Source organism: Rhinatrema bivittatum, chromosome 1 (assembly GCF_901001135.1).
Source record: "Rhinatrema bivittatum chromosome 1, aRhiBiv1.1, whole genome shotgun sequence".
Lineage (NCBI taxonomy): Eukaryota > Metazoa > Chordata > Amphibia > Gymnophiona > Rhinatrematidae > Rhinatrema > Rhinatrema bivittatum.
Genome location: NC_042615.1, coordinates 164,092,101 through 164,111,236, shown reverse-complemented (window position 1 = coordinate 164,111,236; position 19,136 = coordinate 164,092,101). Strand labels below are relative to the sequence as shown.

General features: G+C 40.0%; 1 protein-coding gene across 1 annotated transcript in view; it reads left to right on the top strand.

Annotated features, from left to right (window-relative positions):
- Positions 1-18,859, top strand: part of C1H4orf19 (chromosome 1 C4orf19 homolog) — a 139,963-nt gene extending 121,104 nt beyond the window's left edge. The window contains exon 4 of the mRNA XM_029589576.1: positions 13,431-18,859. Coding sequence (XP_029445436.1) covers positions 13,431-14,382 — 952 coding nt within the window. The 3' untranslated portion in view covers positions 14,383-18,859. The remainder of the gene's footprint in view (positions 1-13,430) is intronic.
- Positions 18,860-19,136: the final 277 nt, after the last annotated feature.

Below are 19,136 nucleotides of genomic sequence, written 5' to 3'. Positions count from 1 at the left end.
TGTACTTTGCACCTGCTCATTTTCATAAAGCAGATTATTTCATTTTGAGAACCGGTACAACGTATGCAGCTACAATAGCTCACATATTTTGCACACAACCGGACTATTCAGGGTTGCTCCTTATGTGGTCCAGCTCTGTAGAAATCAATGTAGAAAAAGGAGAATTAAAAGAATAGAAGTAAACCGTTTTTGGAATTTGCAACATTTTTATATTTGAAAGGAGCTTACAGAGAATGCCACACAATTGTTAAGGGCTGACCCAGCAAGACTGTGGGATTTGGAACAGATCAGCCTCCTTTCTTGGCTTCATCTGAAATCTGAACTGCACAGGGATGGTAATTCCTGCAAAACTATGGGACCCTGCACAGTTCAGACCAGATTAAACTTGGCAAAGGAGAAGGCAGATGCAAGTTAAGAAGTGCTGCTCTCTTCCTTCCTATAGGAGGGAGGAACAAGAGGATCAAAGGAATGGATCCACCAAAGCACAGGGCCTGGTACAGTCTCCCCAGTTGCCCCCTCCTCCTTGCTAACACCCATGGACAGCCCTGTTCGCATGCATGTATAATTCAAAGTAAAGTAAAATTAAATTGCCGCATCCATTTTGCACACGTTGGCAGGAGTCAGCAGCAGAAAACCTAAAGTGTGGGCCACATGATGAAAGAAATTTTTCAGGATACAGGAATGTGTGCAAATTTACTTCATTAATGACTAATGGGCCCAATTGTACTATACTTCTGAGTTAACAAATGGGTACAGGAACAGAGGTAAAAGCTAGTGCAAGATGGATTACCCTACTACTACTTATCACTTCGATAGTGGTATTTGATGTATATGAATGCAATCCGTTAAAGTGCTGAAAAGAGGAATGTAAAAAAATCTAAAAAATAAATAAATAAATATATAGTGCTGTACAAATACACATAAAAGATAGTCCCTTCTCTGTACAGCTTACAATCTAATCAAGACAAACCTACAGGGCAAAAGGCACTTTGAAAATGTAATGTATTAAGAAAATGGTTAAAATCAATAAGGCTGTGAGTCAAAATTTAAAAGCAGCCTCAAAAAGGTGGGTTTATAGACTGGAGGTGAATAAGACAAGAGCGCGAAAAGCAGCCTTGCTTCGGGAGGAGGGGAGAGAGGACTGGCAGTGTAAAGCAATGAAGCGACTTACTTTTTTTGCAGCCCCCCTCTGGAGACGGACATCGGTGAAGACGGACCGCGGCTCCCCTGCCTCCAGCTGCCCGCGAGGATGGATGCCTGCACGGGCGAAAGCAGCCCCTGTGCGTGCAATTTTTGCCGCTCAAGGCGTGATGTCACGACGTTTGGCGTCACGGCATGTGACGTCATGTCTTGAGCGGCCCAATTGCACGCACAGAGGCCGCTTTCGCCTGTGCAGGCATCCATCGTTTTTTCGATTTTTTCCGCTTTCGTTGCTTGCTTCAGGAGGAGGGGAGAGAGGACTGGCAGTCCCGAGCGTAGGAGAACCGTCCACTTCCTGGTAGGCCAGCGCACCCAGGATACTGTATAGTGCTCTATACAGTAAAATGGGTTGCGCGGGCCTAACGCTTCACGGACGCAGCTTGCATTTGCAAGCTATTTACATATAGTATCAAGCGGTAGGTGAGCTGGACTGTGCGTGCGGCAACCGCGGGTGCGCCCGGCACTAACGCAGCTCTTCCTACCGCTCCTTACTGTATCGGCCTGTATATGAGGTAAATAGTCATTACTGGGTATCATGCACCGTATCTGCCCATATTCGTCCATTCTCAAAACTCAACTTTTTGAGGCTGCTTTTAAATCATAAACACTTCCCTAGAATAAGTATAATTCTCACGAACTCTTGTTAGTCATACATGTTTGTCTTGACTAGACTGTAAGCTCCATAAAACAGAGACTATCTTTTATACGTGTCTGTACAGAACTGCATATGTCTAGTAGTGCTTTAAAAATAAGTAGTAACTGGGCATGTAGGTGTAAACTTTCTGGGTACATTTTACCGATGAGATTTGTACTATAATCAAAGCAAAATTGCACAAAATTGCACAAAAAAAGGAATTCATTGAATTTAAATACCATCCCCCATTTATCCCTGAAACACTAAAAAACAAAATACAAGAAGAACTTAATACATTTGACTACCCCGACTGTAATACCGCAACAGCAGCCTGGATTAACATGACTAATAATTTAGCGGATAACATAAACCCCAATAAAACCATATGTACAAAGGTATCAAAACAAAAAAAACATGGCACAACAAACACATAAGAGAAGTCAAATGAAAGCTTAGGAAAAAAGAAAAAGAATGGAAAAACAATAAATCAAATGAACACCTGACAATACCAAAAACATCTAGCCTATTATAAAAAAAACAATTCTCGAAGCAAAAAAGAATTACTTCTGCACTAAGATAGAAAAATTCACGAATAATTCTAGAACACTGTTCAACATAGTTAATAACCTCACCAAAGATACAACTAACTATCCTGATAACTTACCTGAGAATAGATACAGCAATGAAATAGCACAGTTTTTTAATGATAAAATTGAGAATTTAAAAACCAAAATACCACTGACAGCCAAACAAGAGATTAAAATGTGTAAAAGAGACGTCACGCAGTGGACCAAATTTAATGAAATATCAAGCTTTGAAACAGAGAACATGCTAAAACAGCTAAATCTAGCCCCATATAGAATAGATGCACTACCCATCACCGCCCCAAAAAAGTTTCCAGACATTGCCGCCCCAGCACTAACTAAAATTATAAACTTTTCACTAGACGAAGGATCTATGCCAGACATACTAAAAGGAACAATAATCAAACCAATACTAAAGAAAAAAAAACATGGAACCCCTAACACTAACTACAGACCAGTATCCAATCTACCATTAATTGCAAAATTAATAGAAAAAAACAGTACAAAAACAACTATCAGAGCATCTAGAAAACAATAACATCCTATATCCATCACAACATGGCTTTCGGAAACATTACAGCACCGAAACATTATTACTAGCACTGACAGACAATATTCTTAGAGGATTTGACAGTGGAAAACATTACATTCTGGTATTACTTGATCTATCATCAGCCTTCGACACAGTAAATCATGAAATACTAATCAAAAGACTAGAAGGAGGACTACATAACAACACAATTACATGGTTTAAATCATACCTGAGTAACACATTTTTCCAAGTACAAATTAATAGTGCCCTGTCTAAAAAAATAAACCTAAAAACAGGTGTTCCACAAGGATCAGCACTATCAGCGACACTGTTCAACATTTACCTACTCCCACTATGCCATCTTCTAGCAGAGCTAGGAATCATACACTATGTTTACGCCAATGATATTCAATTTATCCTACCTATCGAGGACACCATTGGAAAAAACTTTATACTTAGCCAATATGTACATTGACATAATCAAACAATTACTGAACCAAATGGAACTAGTAATAAACATTGAGAAAACTGAATACCTACACTTAGAAAGAAAGAACATTAACATAATTTAAACACCATTAATACTCAAAAGCGATAAAAAAAATCAACTTAGCTGAGAAAGTGCGCGACCTCGGTGTGATAATAGACACAGAACTAAACATCAAACAACACATATCTCTAAAAGTTAAGGAAGGGTATGCCAAACTAATGGTACTTAGGAAACCAAAACCACTGCTGACACTATCAAACTTTCACACAGTACTTCAAGCATTAACTTTTGCGAGCACTGATTACTGCAACGCACTGCTGCTAGGATTGCCTTATACATCACTTAAGACCACTGCAAATATTACAGAACTCGGCAGCATGAGTTCTCACAGGCAAAACGAAAAGGGATCACATTATAGATATACTAGCGGAACTACATTGGCTACCAATCGAACAAAGAGTTCATTTCAAAGCACTGTGCACCATACACAAACTGATCCATGAAGAAAAAGCAGAATGGCTGAACACATCACTACGAGTACATGTACTACATAGAAATTTAAGATCAGCAAACAAAGCACTCTTAACTATCCCGTCAGTAAAACGGCAAGACTGACCCAGGTCAGGGAGCGAGCTCTATCACTGGCCGGTCCCATTTTATGGAACACTATGCCTCTAGAACTAAGACTACAGAGAAATCTCAAACTGTTTAAAATAAATCTGAAAACCTAGCTTTTCAAACAATCCTTTTACAAAGAGAACGGTGAAAATAAGTAAGTTACAGCTGGCATAAAGCGCCCAACACATAATATCCAGATACCTACCTGGAAATTATTTTTATCACACTGACAATCGTAAAATCAACTGAAAAGTCTAGAATGAATCACATGTGCTTCACCCATGAGTCATGTATCAATAGGTAATATATATCATTATTCAACTAGTTTTTAACATTTCTATGTTACCGAATACTACTGGCATCTTTTTTTTTGTAAAGTACCTTTTCTGTAAACCGTTATGATGGTAAATAACTTGACGGTACAGAAAAAGTTTTAAATAAAATAAATAAATACTTTTGCTTTGATTATTTCCCAACCAAAAATTGCCCACTGTCTCTATTAGTAATTTTCCGCACATTTTTCTCCTTTCCGCTGTCGAGAGTTTGCGGATAAAATTATGCATGAAATTGAACAGTGCACATAGTTCTCTTCACAGACAGGTTGAGCAATATTTAAAGCCACCACTTTCATGGGCTTTGAGTATTGCCCTCTGTATGAGCATCATGGCAGGACCCAGAAAATGATCACCATAAGGCTTCCCAGTTTGTGATTTTTCCCTTCTTTTTCTACACTGTTATTTTAAGTATTCTGGTTATTACCTTGGCAACTCATGTAAAATTGTCATGCCAATTTTGAATCAGGGCCAGAAATAAGATTTGGTGCCCATAGGCAGGGTTGCCACAGTGGTGTCCCTTTGAAGCTGCATCAGCACACTGCCCTAAAGCAAGCGGGAGCAGGCTTCTCCTCGGCCTGGATCCTGGATATTTAGTGCTTTCAAAATGTGGGGCCTTAGGCAGTTGCCTATGTTTCCTACATCCAGGCATGACCACAGCTATCACTAGGTGTGTGTGGTAAGGAGGTGGAATATGTGTCATGTATACGTGGAGGAAATTTTCAAATGGCTTACGAATTATGCATGCAATCTTAATGCACATACTTTAGAAAAAAAGAAACTATCTGTAATGGTTCTCTCTGAAAACTGACTAGAAGAAAATGGTTGCTCAAAGTACTTGTTTACATTGCACCTGCTCTTTGTGCAAGCAGTAGGGATGGAACATAACAAATATAAATTTGAAAATTAAATGCACATATGCAGTCGTCCCCCCCATCCTCCTTACCTAGAAAGGTCTCTTTTTAATGTGGCTCAAAGTACTCATAATATGGAAACCGTACATACTTTTAGCCTTATTTGAGGAGGGTAATTTTCCATCAAGTCATTTTTACCTGGCTAAATACCTTTGTAAAATTGACTCCTGTGTGCTGGAAAGTTTATTATATGTATTGGTGCTATGATTAATCAGTGATGCAATGCAATATGCCACTGTTATATTATCTTTTGAGATCCACACAGCTCTGTGCTCTAAAATTTACAGGCAACCAGGTCAGCTCAAAAATAATTGGCGACATCTGATCTTTTATTTTAACCCTAGTCAATACATGTACACAAGTTGGAAAGCTCTAAGATATGTCCTTAGCTAGCTCATATTAAAGATTATTATAATAGTCCAATTGTCCAACCAACAATGCCTGTAACACCGATCTGAATAACAGAGGTGTCAACATAAATTTCAAAACTCTCAAAACCTTCAACTGATAAAATGGTCTTTTTTCCCCACCTGTCAAATCTGTGAAACAAAGGTCAACCCAGAGAGAAGGATGACCCCCAAATTTCATGCTTCCACAACAAGTTGGAAAAGTAATCCACCTAAGAACAGAGAATCAACTTTAAACATTGAGGCCTTACCTATCCTCAGCAACATGGTCTTTGATACATTCAATGTCAAATGATTCTGACATAGCCAGTCATCTACTACATCCATACACTGAGAAAATAAGTGGAAAATCACCATCCACACACTGTAAATAAAACTGCACATCATCAGCATAACAATAATATTTAACATTCATCCTCCTAAAAATCGAACAGAAAAGTAATATATACAAATAAAATTAAAAAAAGGAACCCCGACCCCTAATTCCTTCCAAGAACAACAACTATGCCTAACCTGTACCCGGTGTCGCCTTCCCTGTAAAAAAAGATGTAAACCACTTCAACACTACTCTTCCAATCCCTCTCTCTGTCAATTGCTGCAATAAAACTCTGTGGTCCACGGTATCAAAGGCCACAGTCAATTAAAGTTGCACTAGGATATCAGGATTACCCTGATCTAATTATGTAAAAAATCCACCAGTAGCAGTAATAGTGTTTCAGTTCCATGATGCTTTCGAAACCTATATTGCTGGGTATCTAAAAATATTATTCTCTTCCAGATAATCATGCAGTTGGGAATCAACACGCATTTCTTAACAATTTTCCCCAAAATTTGAATATTCGTTATAGGTTGATAATTTGAGAGTAAATCAGGGGCCATCATCGCACCCTTCTGCACAGGTCTCACAGTTGCACTTTTTAGCTGACTTGGTAAAACTCCCTCTAACAATATCTGATTAAAAATGCAGTTTATAATTTTAACTGCTTCGTTTTTCAGTCCTTTAATCAAGGAGAAAGGACAGGGATCTAATATGGAGTTAGTGGTGTGCAGGGCATAAATTACAGCATTAACTTTTTTTCAAAGTGATTTGCCTGGAAGTACCTCTATTTTTCCCCTGCAGCTATCTGGCTAATTATTAGTTCTTTCCCTGTTTCAAACTTTACACATAAATCAAGAATTTTATTCTGAAAAATATTTGCTAAAATCTCACAATCAGGATAGTTTGATTACCTTGTCCTATATTTTAATTAAAACTTTAAATACATTAAACAATTCTAGAGGCTGATTAATAGACCGTTGTGTCGCTATCATAGATTTCTTATACTCTTGACACTGTTCCCTGTACAATCTCTTGTATCAGATATTGCTGCTTTAAAGCTACTTCCTTTGTTCTTGTCCAGGATTTTTCCAATTTCTGTAATGCCCCTTTCTGCTGCATTAGAGTGAGTGTGTACCATGGTGCTTTTTTACACTGATTTCGCGAGGAAATCACTTTTGCTGGTGCAATATTTGCCAATCCCTATAAAGGTTTTCTGCTGTTCCCAGATTCTTCACATTAAAATAAGACTGAACATAATTATCCCATTCCTTTGCAAACATTTCTTGGTCAACCCTTGGCTGGACCACCTTCTTTTCCTTATGTATACTAAAATAGTTTTGCTTTTCCACACAATCCTGGAATTCAAACAGTAATAAGTGAACTAACCATAAATGCTCTACAGTACATGTACCCTTAAAAACAAACAATCTACTTTTTATGATGTAAGAAAAGGTCCAATGTATGCCCAGCCCTGTGTGTGGGCACTGCAACTCCCAGAATATAACCCAACGTTGACATACAAGATAAAAATTCACTTGCCAGTTTGAATGATGGATAATTATTGAATTATTTAATTATCAATATGAATGTTAAAATTTCCTGCAAATAACTTATAATAATATGGTATTAAGCCTATTGTAATGCATGTTGGGTATGGGCTTGGACCTCAGAAAGCCATAAATAAACAATTTAGATTACAATATATTAAAGCTCTAATGCTGAAATAGCACTAACTGCCAGCATTCTAACAGCAATAACCCTACCTATGAAAAGGCAGCACTGCAAATATTATACCAGACCTTATTACACCTCCTATTAGGAAAACAAAACAAGCCATGCTGCTCTAGATCTCTTTGCAGAAACTACATGATAGCAGAATACCTCACCTCAGTCACACATGTAGAACACAGACAGACCATCTCTAAAATACAGAATAAAGAGGCCATAAAGTATGAATAGAAATGTGCAGACAAAAACTGGACTGGAAACTACAACAAATCAGACTTTGTATACAGTCCAACAAAGGAAAAACAGAAACATCACCATGCGTTATTAAACATCACACAACAAAATTAAGAAATATAAAACATCAATCATAATAGTAAAAACATACTAAGAAAAAGAATACACTGTAGACCTGATATAATGCGGGCAATGGAGTCCAAAAATTTGACCCGTATTATAAGTGAGCCCATGTTATATGAGTTTGCTATACTAGATAAGAAAGATGTGGTAATCTTATACTGTACAATTGTTTGGATGCTGGAAATAAAGATTTCATGGAAATAAAGTTTTATTGTTAAGAACAAAATAACTTGCAGTCTATCATTATCAATTTTAAAAAAATCATAAAATAACTAAATATGTATTTTAACATTGAAAACATTGGGATCCAAACTTTGAGCATATTATAAGCAATTTTGCATTCTTTGGAGCCACATCATATCGGGTCTATAGTGCATTTCAAAACAGTGGACAAATAGAACATTCAATAATTATCTCATATAAAACAAATTTAAGTTCCCAAAAATCAATAAAATATTTCAAAAAAGAAGACATCAAATAACACCCAATAATTAAAACTAATTAGGATATAAGAAACTCCCTGCTGTTACCTGTTACCTGGTAACTTTTGATTTTCAGTTACCTTGAGATTGTTGTGAATTAGCTGGAGGAGGAAGGGGCACACAAATTTTGCCCTCTCTGTCATATAAACACATTAATACACACATGTCCATTCTCTCATTCCTATATGCTCATGCCCTCTCTCACACACACACACACGCGCTCTCTCTCTCATCTCCTTCTCTGGAATGCACATTTTGCAGCAACCTCTACAGGCAGGACTGATACTAGCTTTTTTGCTTCCCTGTGTGAACAATAGTAATAGTAAAAGCATACTAATAATAACATTTAAAAAACAGATAACAAATAAAAGATCAAATTATTAGAAACTTTTTTTAAATGTCCCAAACACCAATATAATATTTCAAAACAGTAAACACATCAAAGAACAACCACAAATAAAACTAAAAAGGATTTTAAAAATTCACACTCTCCATACCTGTGAACTCTTGACTTCCAGTCACCTTGAGATTGTGATGGGTTAGGGGGAGTGGGGTACACATACTTTTTCCTCTTTCTTACATCCCAGGCAAGTTCTCATTTGATACGCCCGTTGGTCGCAGATGGCTGCGACTTCTGTTGCTCACCTCCTTTTTTGCAGCTTTGACTCCGTGGGGAAGACTTGCGGCCTCTTCCAGCTATCTTCAGTCTGCCCACCATTCCCGGGCCTCCCTGGACACCGCGGACACTGCCGACCACCATCTTGCCCTCGGAATCCCCTAGGCGCGCGCGCACAGGCCATTATTAAGCACCTCATGACGGGAACCTTGGGGGCGTCCCCCCTCCGGATGATGTCAGTCTTCCAGGATATTTAAACCGGCTGGCCTTGCCTACAGATGACTTGGCAACGAGTTCCCTCATTGCTGAATCCGCCTCGCTTGCTATGGACCTCCTGTTCCAGTTCTTGCTCCTTTGGCGTGAGACACTCTGGGTACCCGCTCCTCGGGGGCTCTTCCTCATCTCTGGCTATCCGCTCCTTGGAGGGCCTATTGCCTTGGACTATCTTTTACTTTGTTTCCTGGAACTTCCCCTGGAACCTCTACTACTGTGAGTACCTCTACTCTACGGACCACTACCGTACCATCCTAGTGAGGAACCCTCACCGGTGATCCCCACGCTGCGGACCACTACCATGACATCTCTACAGAGGAGCCTCTTTGGTGTACCTTGCGCTGCGGACCACTAAGTGACATCTCTACAGATGAGCCTCATCGGTGTACCCTGCGGACCACTACCATGACATCTCTTGTGAGGAACCCTCATCGGTGTACCACACACTGCGGACCACTACCGTGACATCTCTTGTGAGGAGCCTCACTGGTGTAACCCACACTGTGGACCACTACCGTGATATCTCTTGTGAGGAGCCTCATTGGTGTAGCCCACTCTGCAGACCATTGCCGTATCTTCTACAGAGGTATTTCCCTTGGGTATACCCCACCGCACAGACTCTGTGACTTTCTCCTACACTCCCCACTTCATGGGCAGTGCCTCTCTATTTTCTAATAAAGACTCTATTCCACAGCTGTGTCTGACATCTGCAGAGACTTCGCCTCCTGATGGTGAGGCTCATAGGGCTCCTCCCTGTGGGCGGTACCATCTCTCACCTTGGCCCAGGGTCCACATACCTACTAATCCTAACACCATTCACACACATACACATATACACCTATCCCAGGCAGGCTCCCATTCACTCACACACACCATTCAAAGCAGGCTCCCATTCACACACACAGGCAACCCAAACCTTTTTTAAACTCAGATAGACTAACTGCCATAACCACATCCTCTGGCAATGAGTTCCAGAGCTTAATTATGCGCTGAGTGAAAAATATTTTTTTCTGATTTGTTTTAAATGAGCTAATTGCTAACTTCATGGAGTGCCCCCTAGTCCTTTTATTGTCTGAGAGAGTAAATAACCAATTTACATTTACCTGTTCAAGTCCTTTCCTGATTTTGTAGACATTCAGCATATCCCTCCTCAGTTGGCTCTTCTCTAAGCTGAATAGCCCTAACTTCTTTAGCCTTTCCTCATAGGGGAGCCATTCCATGCCCCTTATCATTTTCGTCACCCTTCTCTGTACTTTCTCCAGTGCAACTATATCTTTTTTGAGATGCAGCAACCAGAATTGCACACAGTACTCAAGGTGCGGTCTCACCATGGAGCGATACAGAGGCATTGACATCCACTATCTTATTCGCCATTCTCTTCCTAATAATTCCTAACATTGTTTGCTTTTTTGACCACCACAGCACACTGAACCGACGATTTCAATGTATTATCCACTGTGACGCCTAGATCTCTTTCCTGGGTGGTAACTCTTAATATGGAATCTACCATTGTGTAACTATAGCAAGGGTTATTTTTCCCTATATGCATCAACCTTGCATTTGTCCACATTAAATTTCATCTGCCATTTAGCCGTCTAATCTTCCAGCCTCACCAGGTCCTCCTGCAGTTTATCACAATCCTCTTGGGGCCTTTTATTTCTCCTCTGCTGCTACTGCCACCCTGTGCCTCCATTGTTGGGTAGAACAGGAGTTATTGTAAAGCTGGAACCAAGTCTGCAGCTCCTCCTCTGTGCCAGCCCCGCTGCATTCTACACTTGCGGTGCTAGCACTTCCTGTATGCTCATTTCCTGCATCACGAGCATGTAAGAAGGTCTAGCACCGTACGTGTTGAATACCGTAGGGCCACGCACATGAGGAGGAGTTACATGTGTGTGTGCGCGTGTGTGTGTATGTGTGAGTGGTAGTATTCCTGGGATTGATAAGTGTGTGAGAATGGACTTCCTCTTCTGAGTTGCAGAGAGCAGGCCTCTTTCTACTTAATTTGGATATTACAAATGAATTTAATGATATTGTAGCTATACCCCACTCTCAGTACCACTTACTATATGGAGAAGTGTTTCACACACAAACATATACAGTGCATGTGTGCTGTAATGGTGACTGATGCATGCTTAAACACTGTTAATCACTAACAGACAAAAAAGACTGGCAGCCTTGTAAGACTCCTGTCTTCAGTCTCTGAGAGTGCTGCAGTCACATCTTTGTCCAGGGACAAAAAAATCACTAGCACTGCTGTAACTGCAATCTCCACCCTGTCCTCCCACCTTGAGCCTCCCCTAGTGAACAGAAACATCAAAATCAGCAGCAGTGCACTGCCTTTCCTACTAGAACAGTAAGTGAGCTCACTGCAGCATGGAGATTAGAAGCAGCCCTTTACCGGTGCTAAATCCAAAAGTTAAGCTTTTTTAAAATTTTCAGAGCGCTTCTGATAGGATGTCCTTTGTGAAGAACTAGAGAGGAAATACAGACCTGCTTCTTGCACATGCTGAGACGTTACAGTGGGAGGATGTCATCATTATTTAATCTAGATAGCAGCCATAGACTAATTGAAAAAGTTGCTGCAATGTGATTTGTCCTCTGGATAGTCTGCTTAACAACTTATTCTGCCATGGCTCTGACAAGGTGTTGAGGTCACATAGGCAAGAGCTGGTTGCTATTGTTTTTTTCTTTTCAGCAATATATACATACAGTCATAGACTTAAATGGGCCATTGAAATGTATAAGCTACAAAGGAATGGGATGAAGAATATTCATTTCATTTGTAGAATCCCCTGCATTCATTTTGGGAGGCCACAAACGAAACAAATATGGACTCATTTATTATGTTTTGCACATTCATTTCAAACAGATGCACATCCCTAATGGTTAATTTCTGCAGAGCTCTTTAATGCATTTACTGTCTTATTATGAATAACTTAAAATAGTATTTCTCATCCTACGGACATACATCTGTGTTTTCTCATATATAGAAAAGAGAAAAACATTTTATTATATATCTAGCGCTTAGTCATGTGATTTACTTATCTTTTTTTCTCATTATTAGCAGTGATTTGCAGTCTACTTATTTATAGCCTTATATATATTGGCAACTGCTCTATTATAGATATTGGATTTATAATATTTTGGGATTGAAAATTATAAGCAAATGTTATGGATGCTATTGCTTAGCATGCATAAGGAACCCTGATACTGGTCATGTATTCACATTTCTCTTTATTTCAATAAAAATGTTTAAACAGTATGACAATATGCATCCACCATCTGGCTGAGATAGTTAGCAGGATAAATATATCCAACAATTTAGCTGAGTTATTTCGTGGACTGTCTGCACCACTGAATATACCCAACTATCTATCCTTAGACCTGCTCAAGAGCAAATTAGCCGGATAAGTAGCCCCACCTCAGAATGCCTTCATCATGCCCACAACTTAGCTGGATATCTGTTAAGCCAGATAAATAGTTATATGGCTAAATGGCAGCCACTGAACATGTCCGAATATTCAAACAGCACCACTTAGCCAGATAAATCTGAACTTATCCAGCTAAGTGGCATTGAATATCAAACTTTATATCTTTAGATAGGACACAAAAATGCTGGAGGTAAAAAATGTAAGAAAAAGAGAACAAAAATCATTACATTTTGTGCTAGTAAATGAATGTTCACATTAGGATTGTATAATACTTTTCTCCATATGAAACTACCCTACTAGAGACTAGAGCATTCCCTCACAGCTGAACCCAGAATCCTTATATTAATGCCACAATTTGTCTTTAGATGTTTTCCTAGATCTGTCACATCCAAAGCTGAACCACATACTCCCAGATCCTGTTATGGTAGGATTTCCCATTCCGCTGAATTTGTACAAATGAACTTGTAATTTATTAATCCTTATATAACATGTTTTGATTTTGTTTCCAACCAGTTACATTTTTGATCCAGTAGAAGCACCATCGACTGGATATCTCAATGAAGCGAACACCTTCAGTAATAACGATCGAGAGACTGACCAGGACAGAGTGAAAATAGACAGGGAAATAGTAATTCACAAAAATGAACTTCAGAACGAAGGGCAGAAAATAACAGTAAATAACAAAAAATTCAGCAATGTTGAAGATAGTTCCAGAAACCATGGAAGAGATGTCTATGGGGAAAGCATGGGAAATGGGGTTGAGAAATCTGATACAGCTATTAATGGTCTTGTTTCTAATATTTTCCTCTATCCTATTTTGGATGGCCATGCAAACCAAATGAAAGAAGTCAGCCATGATGTACATCTCAGCCCATTTTCTAAATCAAGTGCTCAAGGGAACTTTGAAATGAGGACGTTGCCTCAGCTCAATAGATCTGGCAAGGAAAGTGTACAGGAAGCAGGCACTAGCATGAAATTGGCCTCTGAAGGACACGAAAGTATCCAAGATGAAAGCTTTGAGTCCACAGAAGAAAACAATTCTCTCACAGAAAGTGCAATACTAGAAATGCCAAATGCTAGCATGCTTGGACAGAATGATTACTGTCAAATGGATTACTCCAATGATGACGATAAAATAACATTTTCAAAAGCTGAGAAAGATTTAGAGCAGGTCACGGAATTTCCAGTATGGAAATGTCATGGCTTTGACCTCTGTTCAAATTGGGAAGCAATTTGTGATCCCGCTGAAGGAGAAAATCAAAATAAAGTTTCAGAGGCCTATTTCCAAAAGGGCCCGTATGCTGGTGGCCAGTGTGTAGATACTCCTCCATCCACCACCAGTGTATCAGAGGATTTCAGCAGTGAGGAACTGAATGGGGAGGATATTGAGGATGCAGATGTGGCAGAGGCTCTGGCAGCGCTAGAAGCTGCAACGGCAGGAGAAGATGAGGATGAGGAGTATTAACTGCAGACATCTTTAGCTTCTTTCTGATACTCTCCTGCCTTCGCTGCTCAGGAAACAAATGTTCATTATACATTTTGTTGAAGGCTTGGAGATACAAAAAAGATAAATGTTTTGTTAACTATTGTGGATTTATTCTTTACCTTTCTGATGACTTCAGCCAAGTGCAGCATCATCTTTGTACTTTATGTAGGGTCATTATCCATTTCAGGCTGTGATAAATATAATTATTTGGAAAGAGTTCTGGGCTCGGTTTGCACATGAGTGGCCTTGGAAGGATTCAGTGTTGGTGGTGGCTTCTTTTCCAGCCCTCAGTCAGCAAGGGCATACGACTCAGCAGAAGCAGTCACCCTGAGATAGTGTGACTAAAAAAAGGGAGTAAGTACCAAGCAATAAGTATAATACTTGCCCATCATACCATAGGATCATTTTTATACAATCACTGAAATACATCAAATATCTGCAGGGACAAGTTTAGCTAACATAATAAAAGGAAGTTTAAGCACCAACCCTGTGCCTTCTGCAGTTCTCTACTACCAAGGGAAGTTTGAGATAAAACTGGAAAAAACACGACTAATTTAGGGCCCTTTTTACTAAGCTTTTTTCCCATAGACACAAAAAGGGAGAAAACCTTTAGTAAATAACCCCCCTTATAGAGCTCCTATACCAAGGGCAGAGCTTCCACTGATTCAAACTGTGCAAAGCACCTAGACCTGCAATGTCATGGGGCCCTTCAGGCCTGCCAACCAAGAGGAGATTTAGCTGTGGGCAACATAGGCATGTGCCCCAAAACAAGGACATTCTGCTGCTCTGCCTATGGGCACGCATCATAAATCCAGCCCTGCTGCCAACCTGAAATGAGAGCTGGTGACGGCAGTTGGAACCAGTGGCCCTTCACGGGCATTGGTGCTCAAGTGAAAAGAGCCACTTCAGGTCTCACCAATGCCCTATGAAAAATGAATGGTATTGTTTTCTTGATAACTAATATTTACTATTTTTATACAGTATATGCCTCAGCTGCAAGGAAATTATCCAGCCACCAGCTGTGCATACACTGATATGAGTACTATTTATATGCACGTAAGAAACAGCAGACAAGTGTGACTTAGGTCGTCTCTTGTATCCTTGAGAGAAATTATTTTACATATGGCCCATTATGTTCACCACCTACCATGTGTGTTTGGATACATTTGCATTAAGCTGAAGCCCATGGTTTATTGAAATCCTGCTGCCTCGCTTCATGCAGTTCAATAATTTTCATATCTGCTGAGGCACAAAACCATGGCAAGGAAGCTTGCAGCACCATTACAGTAACAAATTAATGTTTTGAAGAAAACAAATGTGGCACTTTTGTCAGAAACCCAATACATGACAGCAGAAATCTCTTTACACATCAGCTAATACTGTTGTATGTACATGGGCAGCAGATGCTTATTGACGGGATTATACCATCCACACGGTTTATTGTCCCCAAAGATCAGATTGTTTTACCTCAAGGGAAAGATGATTGTCTCTGTATTCTGAGAAAATGCACAGATTGGACACATTGTAACAGACAGAAAAAGGGGTTGAATTAGCACAGGTTTTGTTCTACATTCTGAGAAATTGAGTCCATTTTGATTTTATGAACAGTAGATTAGATTTTTTTTTTTTTAAAGTTAGTTCTCACTCATACAGTTACACTCCACCACTCATCATTTCCCAAAAGTTCCATAAATGTTTTAAGGGAGTACAGAGAAAGCATTAAATGACAAAAAGAAAAACCACAACCTGACTTGACTGCCATTTCAACTGTGCCATTATTGAGCAGCTGTGCCATCTAGTGGTCATACTAAGAGCCACTGATACAGAGTGCGTATATTTCTACCAGCAAGGAAATCCTCCAGCTCTCTGCAAATGCATCAGTTATTCATTTTACCAGTTCACATGGATGACCCTAAGGGCCCTTGCCCTTACCTCCCCCACCCCTTCCAACCAAGACCCTCTCCGCCCGCCTTCCCACCACCAGAAGAGTGGCACTTCTTACCTCCCTCTGCTGGCCTCAGTCTGAAATCTGAGCACTTGGTACAGGTGAGTCCCTTCAGACTACAGGGCCTCTGTCCGTTCAAAGGAGGGAGGCAGATGAAGGTGTAGAAGAGCTGCTTTCCTCCTGTCAAAGGGAAGGGGCAAGAAGATTGGGCTGGGGAGTGGGGGGGATTAGGAGGAGAATGTGTGCCTGGGGGAGGGCAGAGGCTTCTGCTCTTCTAGCACAGCAAAGACTATGGCAGAAGCATGCCAGGTTGGTGGACACGCTGGTTGAGAAGCCCCTGCTTCTTAACCTACAGGGCCCGAGAAGGTTTACCACAATTTGCCCTGCCTTAGGGATGGGTTCTATCAGTGCTAACATTATTGATGTGGCTGAGGCAGAGGGCTTGAGTGTAGAGCTGCTTTGTCTCCAGTTGTAATAAATAGCCTAAAGGCTATATCCTATTACTATCATGGACACAGGATTTTGTACATCTAGGTTGGGTTAGGAATCCCCCCTCATTCACCCCATCAAATGGATAGCTTAACTGCTGTCTTTATATTGAATAAAGCAAACACTGAGAATGTTTGGCAATTTGCTTCCTAAGATTAAAAGAGAAGACTTCGTTCTACAAGTTGTTTTGGTTTTTTTTTTCCATTTATAAAAGCGGAGCAGCCGTTTTACAACCATGAACATTTTGCTGGGCAAAGTGGATGGAACATTTTGTGCTCTATCTGCCGTCACTTACTATGCATAGTGTATATAATTTAGAGTAATTATACTTAGGGACACACAGAAGCCTAAGGTCCTACCAAGGCACATTGGTACAGATGTATTTAATACATATGTACATATATAAATATGGGATTGCTTATCTTTAAAATGAAATGTTACAAACTATTAGATTTTGAACTATTTATGTTACGTAATTTTCATGTATTTCGCATCAGAACTAAACATCATAGGCATCCATGACTATCTCTCCCTTCAGAAAAAAAGGTTATGAGATAGTTTGGCTTTTAAAGACCACAGCTTGGTTTATTAAATACATATTTGCGTAAGAACATAATCAAACTCTACCCTGAGCCAAGCACTGTCCCTAGGCTCCAACTGCTTGCCTTGTACAGCAAGATAGCCAGTGAATCTCGCAACCCCTGGCATATACCACGTTCACCGAACTAGGTGCCCTCTGCTGGCAAGGATATGCCAACCTCCTGCCAAAATCATCCAGGAGATCCCTGGTGCTAAGTTGGTTTGCTAGCCTGGCACATCCCTGCTTGCACCATGAATAAGCCACTCTAAGTACTCATCTCCCAGGAAAGCACCACCCCCGGATAGAAAAAAAAGCCAACCTCTTTCCCCTTTCCCAGAAGAATGCATCAACGGTGCTCATCCTTACCTGCATACAAAGCCCTTGGCTTGGGTTCACCCGCTACAAGATGCGACAAAATTACAAAGTTTAAATTGGACAAAGTTACACAACAAAAGTAACGTAAGAATCTAAAAAATAAGGGTTTATAGTGGGAGAGTAGGAGGGACAGAAGGAAAATCATCTTGCTGATGGAGCAGAGGTAAACCATTGCCAGTACATGCTTGCAATACACAGTTGTATCCCTCTCCCGTCTTCCTGTGATTGCCCTGGCGCAGTGAGACCCCATCAAAGCTGGTCAGGGGGAGGTGGAACACTGGGGCAACAGGCATCATGTTATTTTTGGCTTTCATGAACCTCGGCAGGCAGTTTTGTTATTAAATATGAAATTTAAAAAGTATGCAAATATAAACATTTTTCCACAACAAAATACTGAAGGTGCTTGTATTTTATTACAATATACACACTGGTAATCCATTCTCAACTGGACATGAACACATAAATCTCTGGGGAAGCTGTCTAAACAGAGAGAACAGACCCAACACTGAAAAAAAAATGATGATGATGGTTTTTCACCACCCATGGCAGGGCTCATAATATACAGATAACTTCATGAAAGAATAAGGCGACTTCCAGAGCAAGAACTGTTCAGAGTGGCACAATACAGTTTAACCCTAATCACTCTTCTTTCTATAATCTACTGTTAAAATAAAAATCAAACAGGCCGACAAAGCATACCCTGTGCTTTCTTTACTAAACTGAAAACTTGCTTTGTACTTATTGGTGAAAAATAATTGGGTAAGCATCACAGTATTTGTCTGTTGAATGCCACCCTTGCATACACTGTAATTGAGGAAGTTTTCTCACAGATGTCCACATTGTTTAACTAAGAAATTCATCAGAGCACTGTTTTATGTACTTCAGAAGCATACAAAAAATTATGGTCAGCATAAATCTCCATGACACAAAGTCTAAATGTCCCTTGGGTTTGCAAACAAATTATTTTAGGAAGTATGTTGAAAAAAAAAAATCTGCACTGGAGATATTCCACCAGTTTTTCATCAAGGGGCTCTCGCCAACCTTGAGGCGCATGGGGCCTGATTTAGCAGGAGTTTTCTATTATGTGGGGGGGGGGGGGGGGGGAGCCTTGTAAACCAGATCCTTGCTGAGCTGTATTGCTGCCATAGTTTGTTTTCCTCTTAAATCTCTTCAGTCCCAGAACCCTGGACATCTTCCCAGAGACCAGAAGATCAGGTTCAAAACTGAAAAATTCTAGCCAGGTCGATTCTGGAAAGCTCCTAGACAAGCATAGGATTGTTTCTTCCCATGAAGATTGTAAGCTCTTTGGAGCAGAAAATTGTCTTGCCTAATATGCCTGGATGA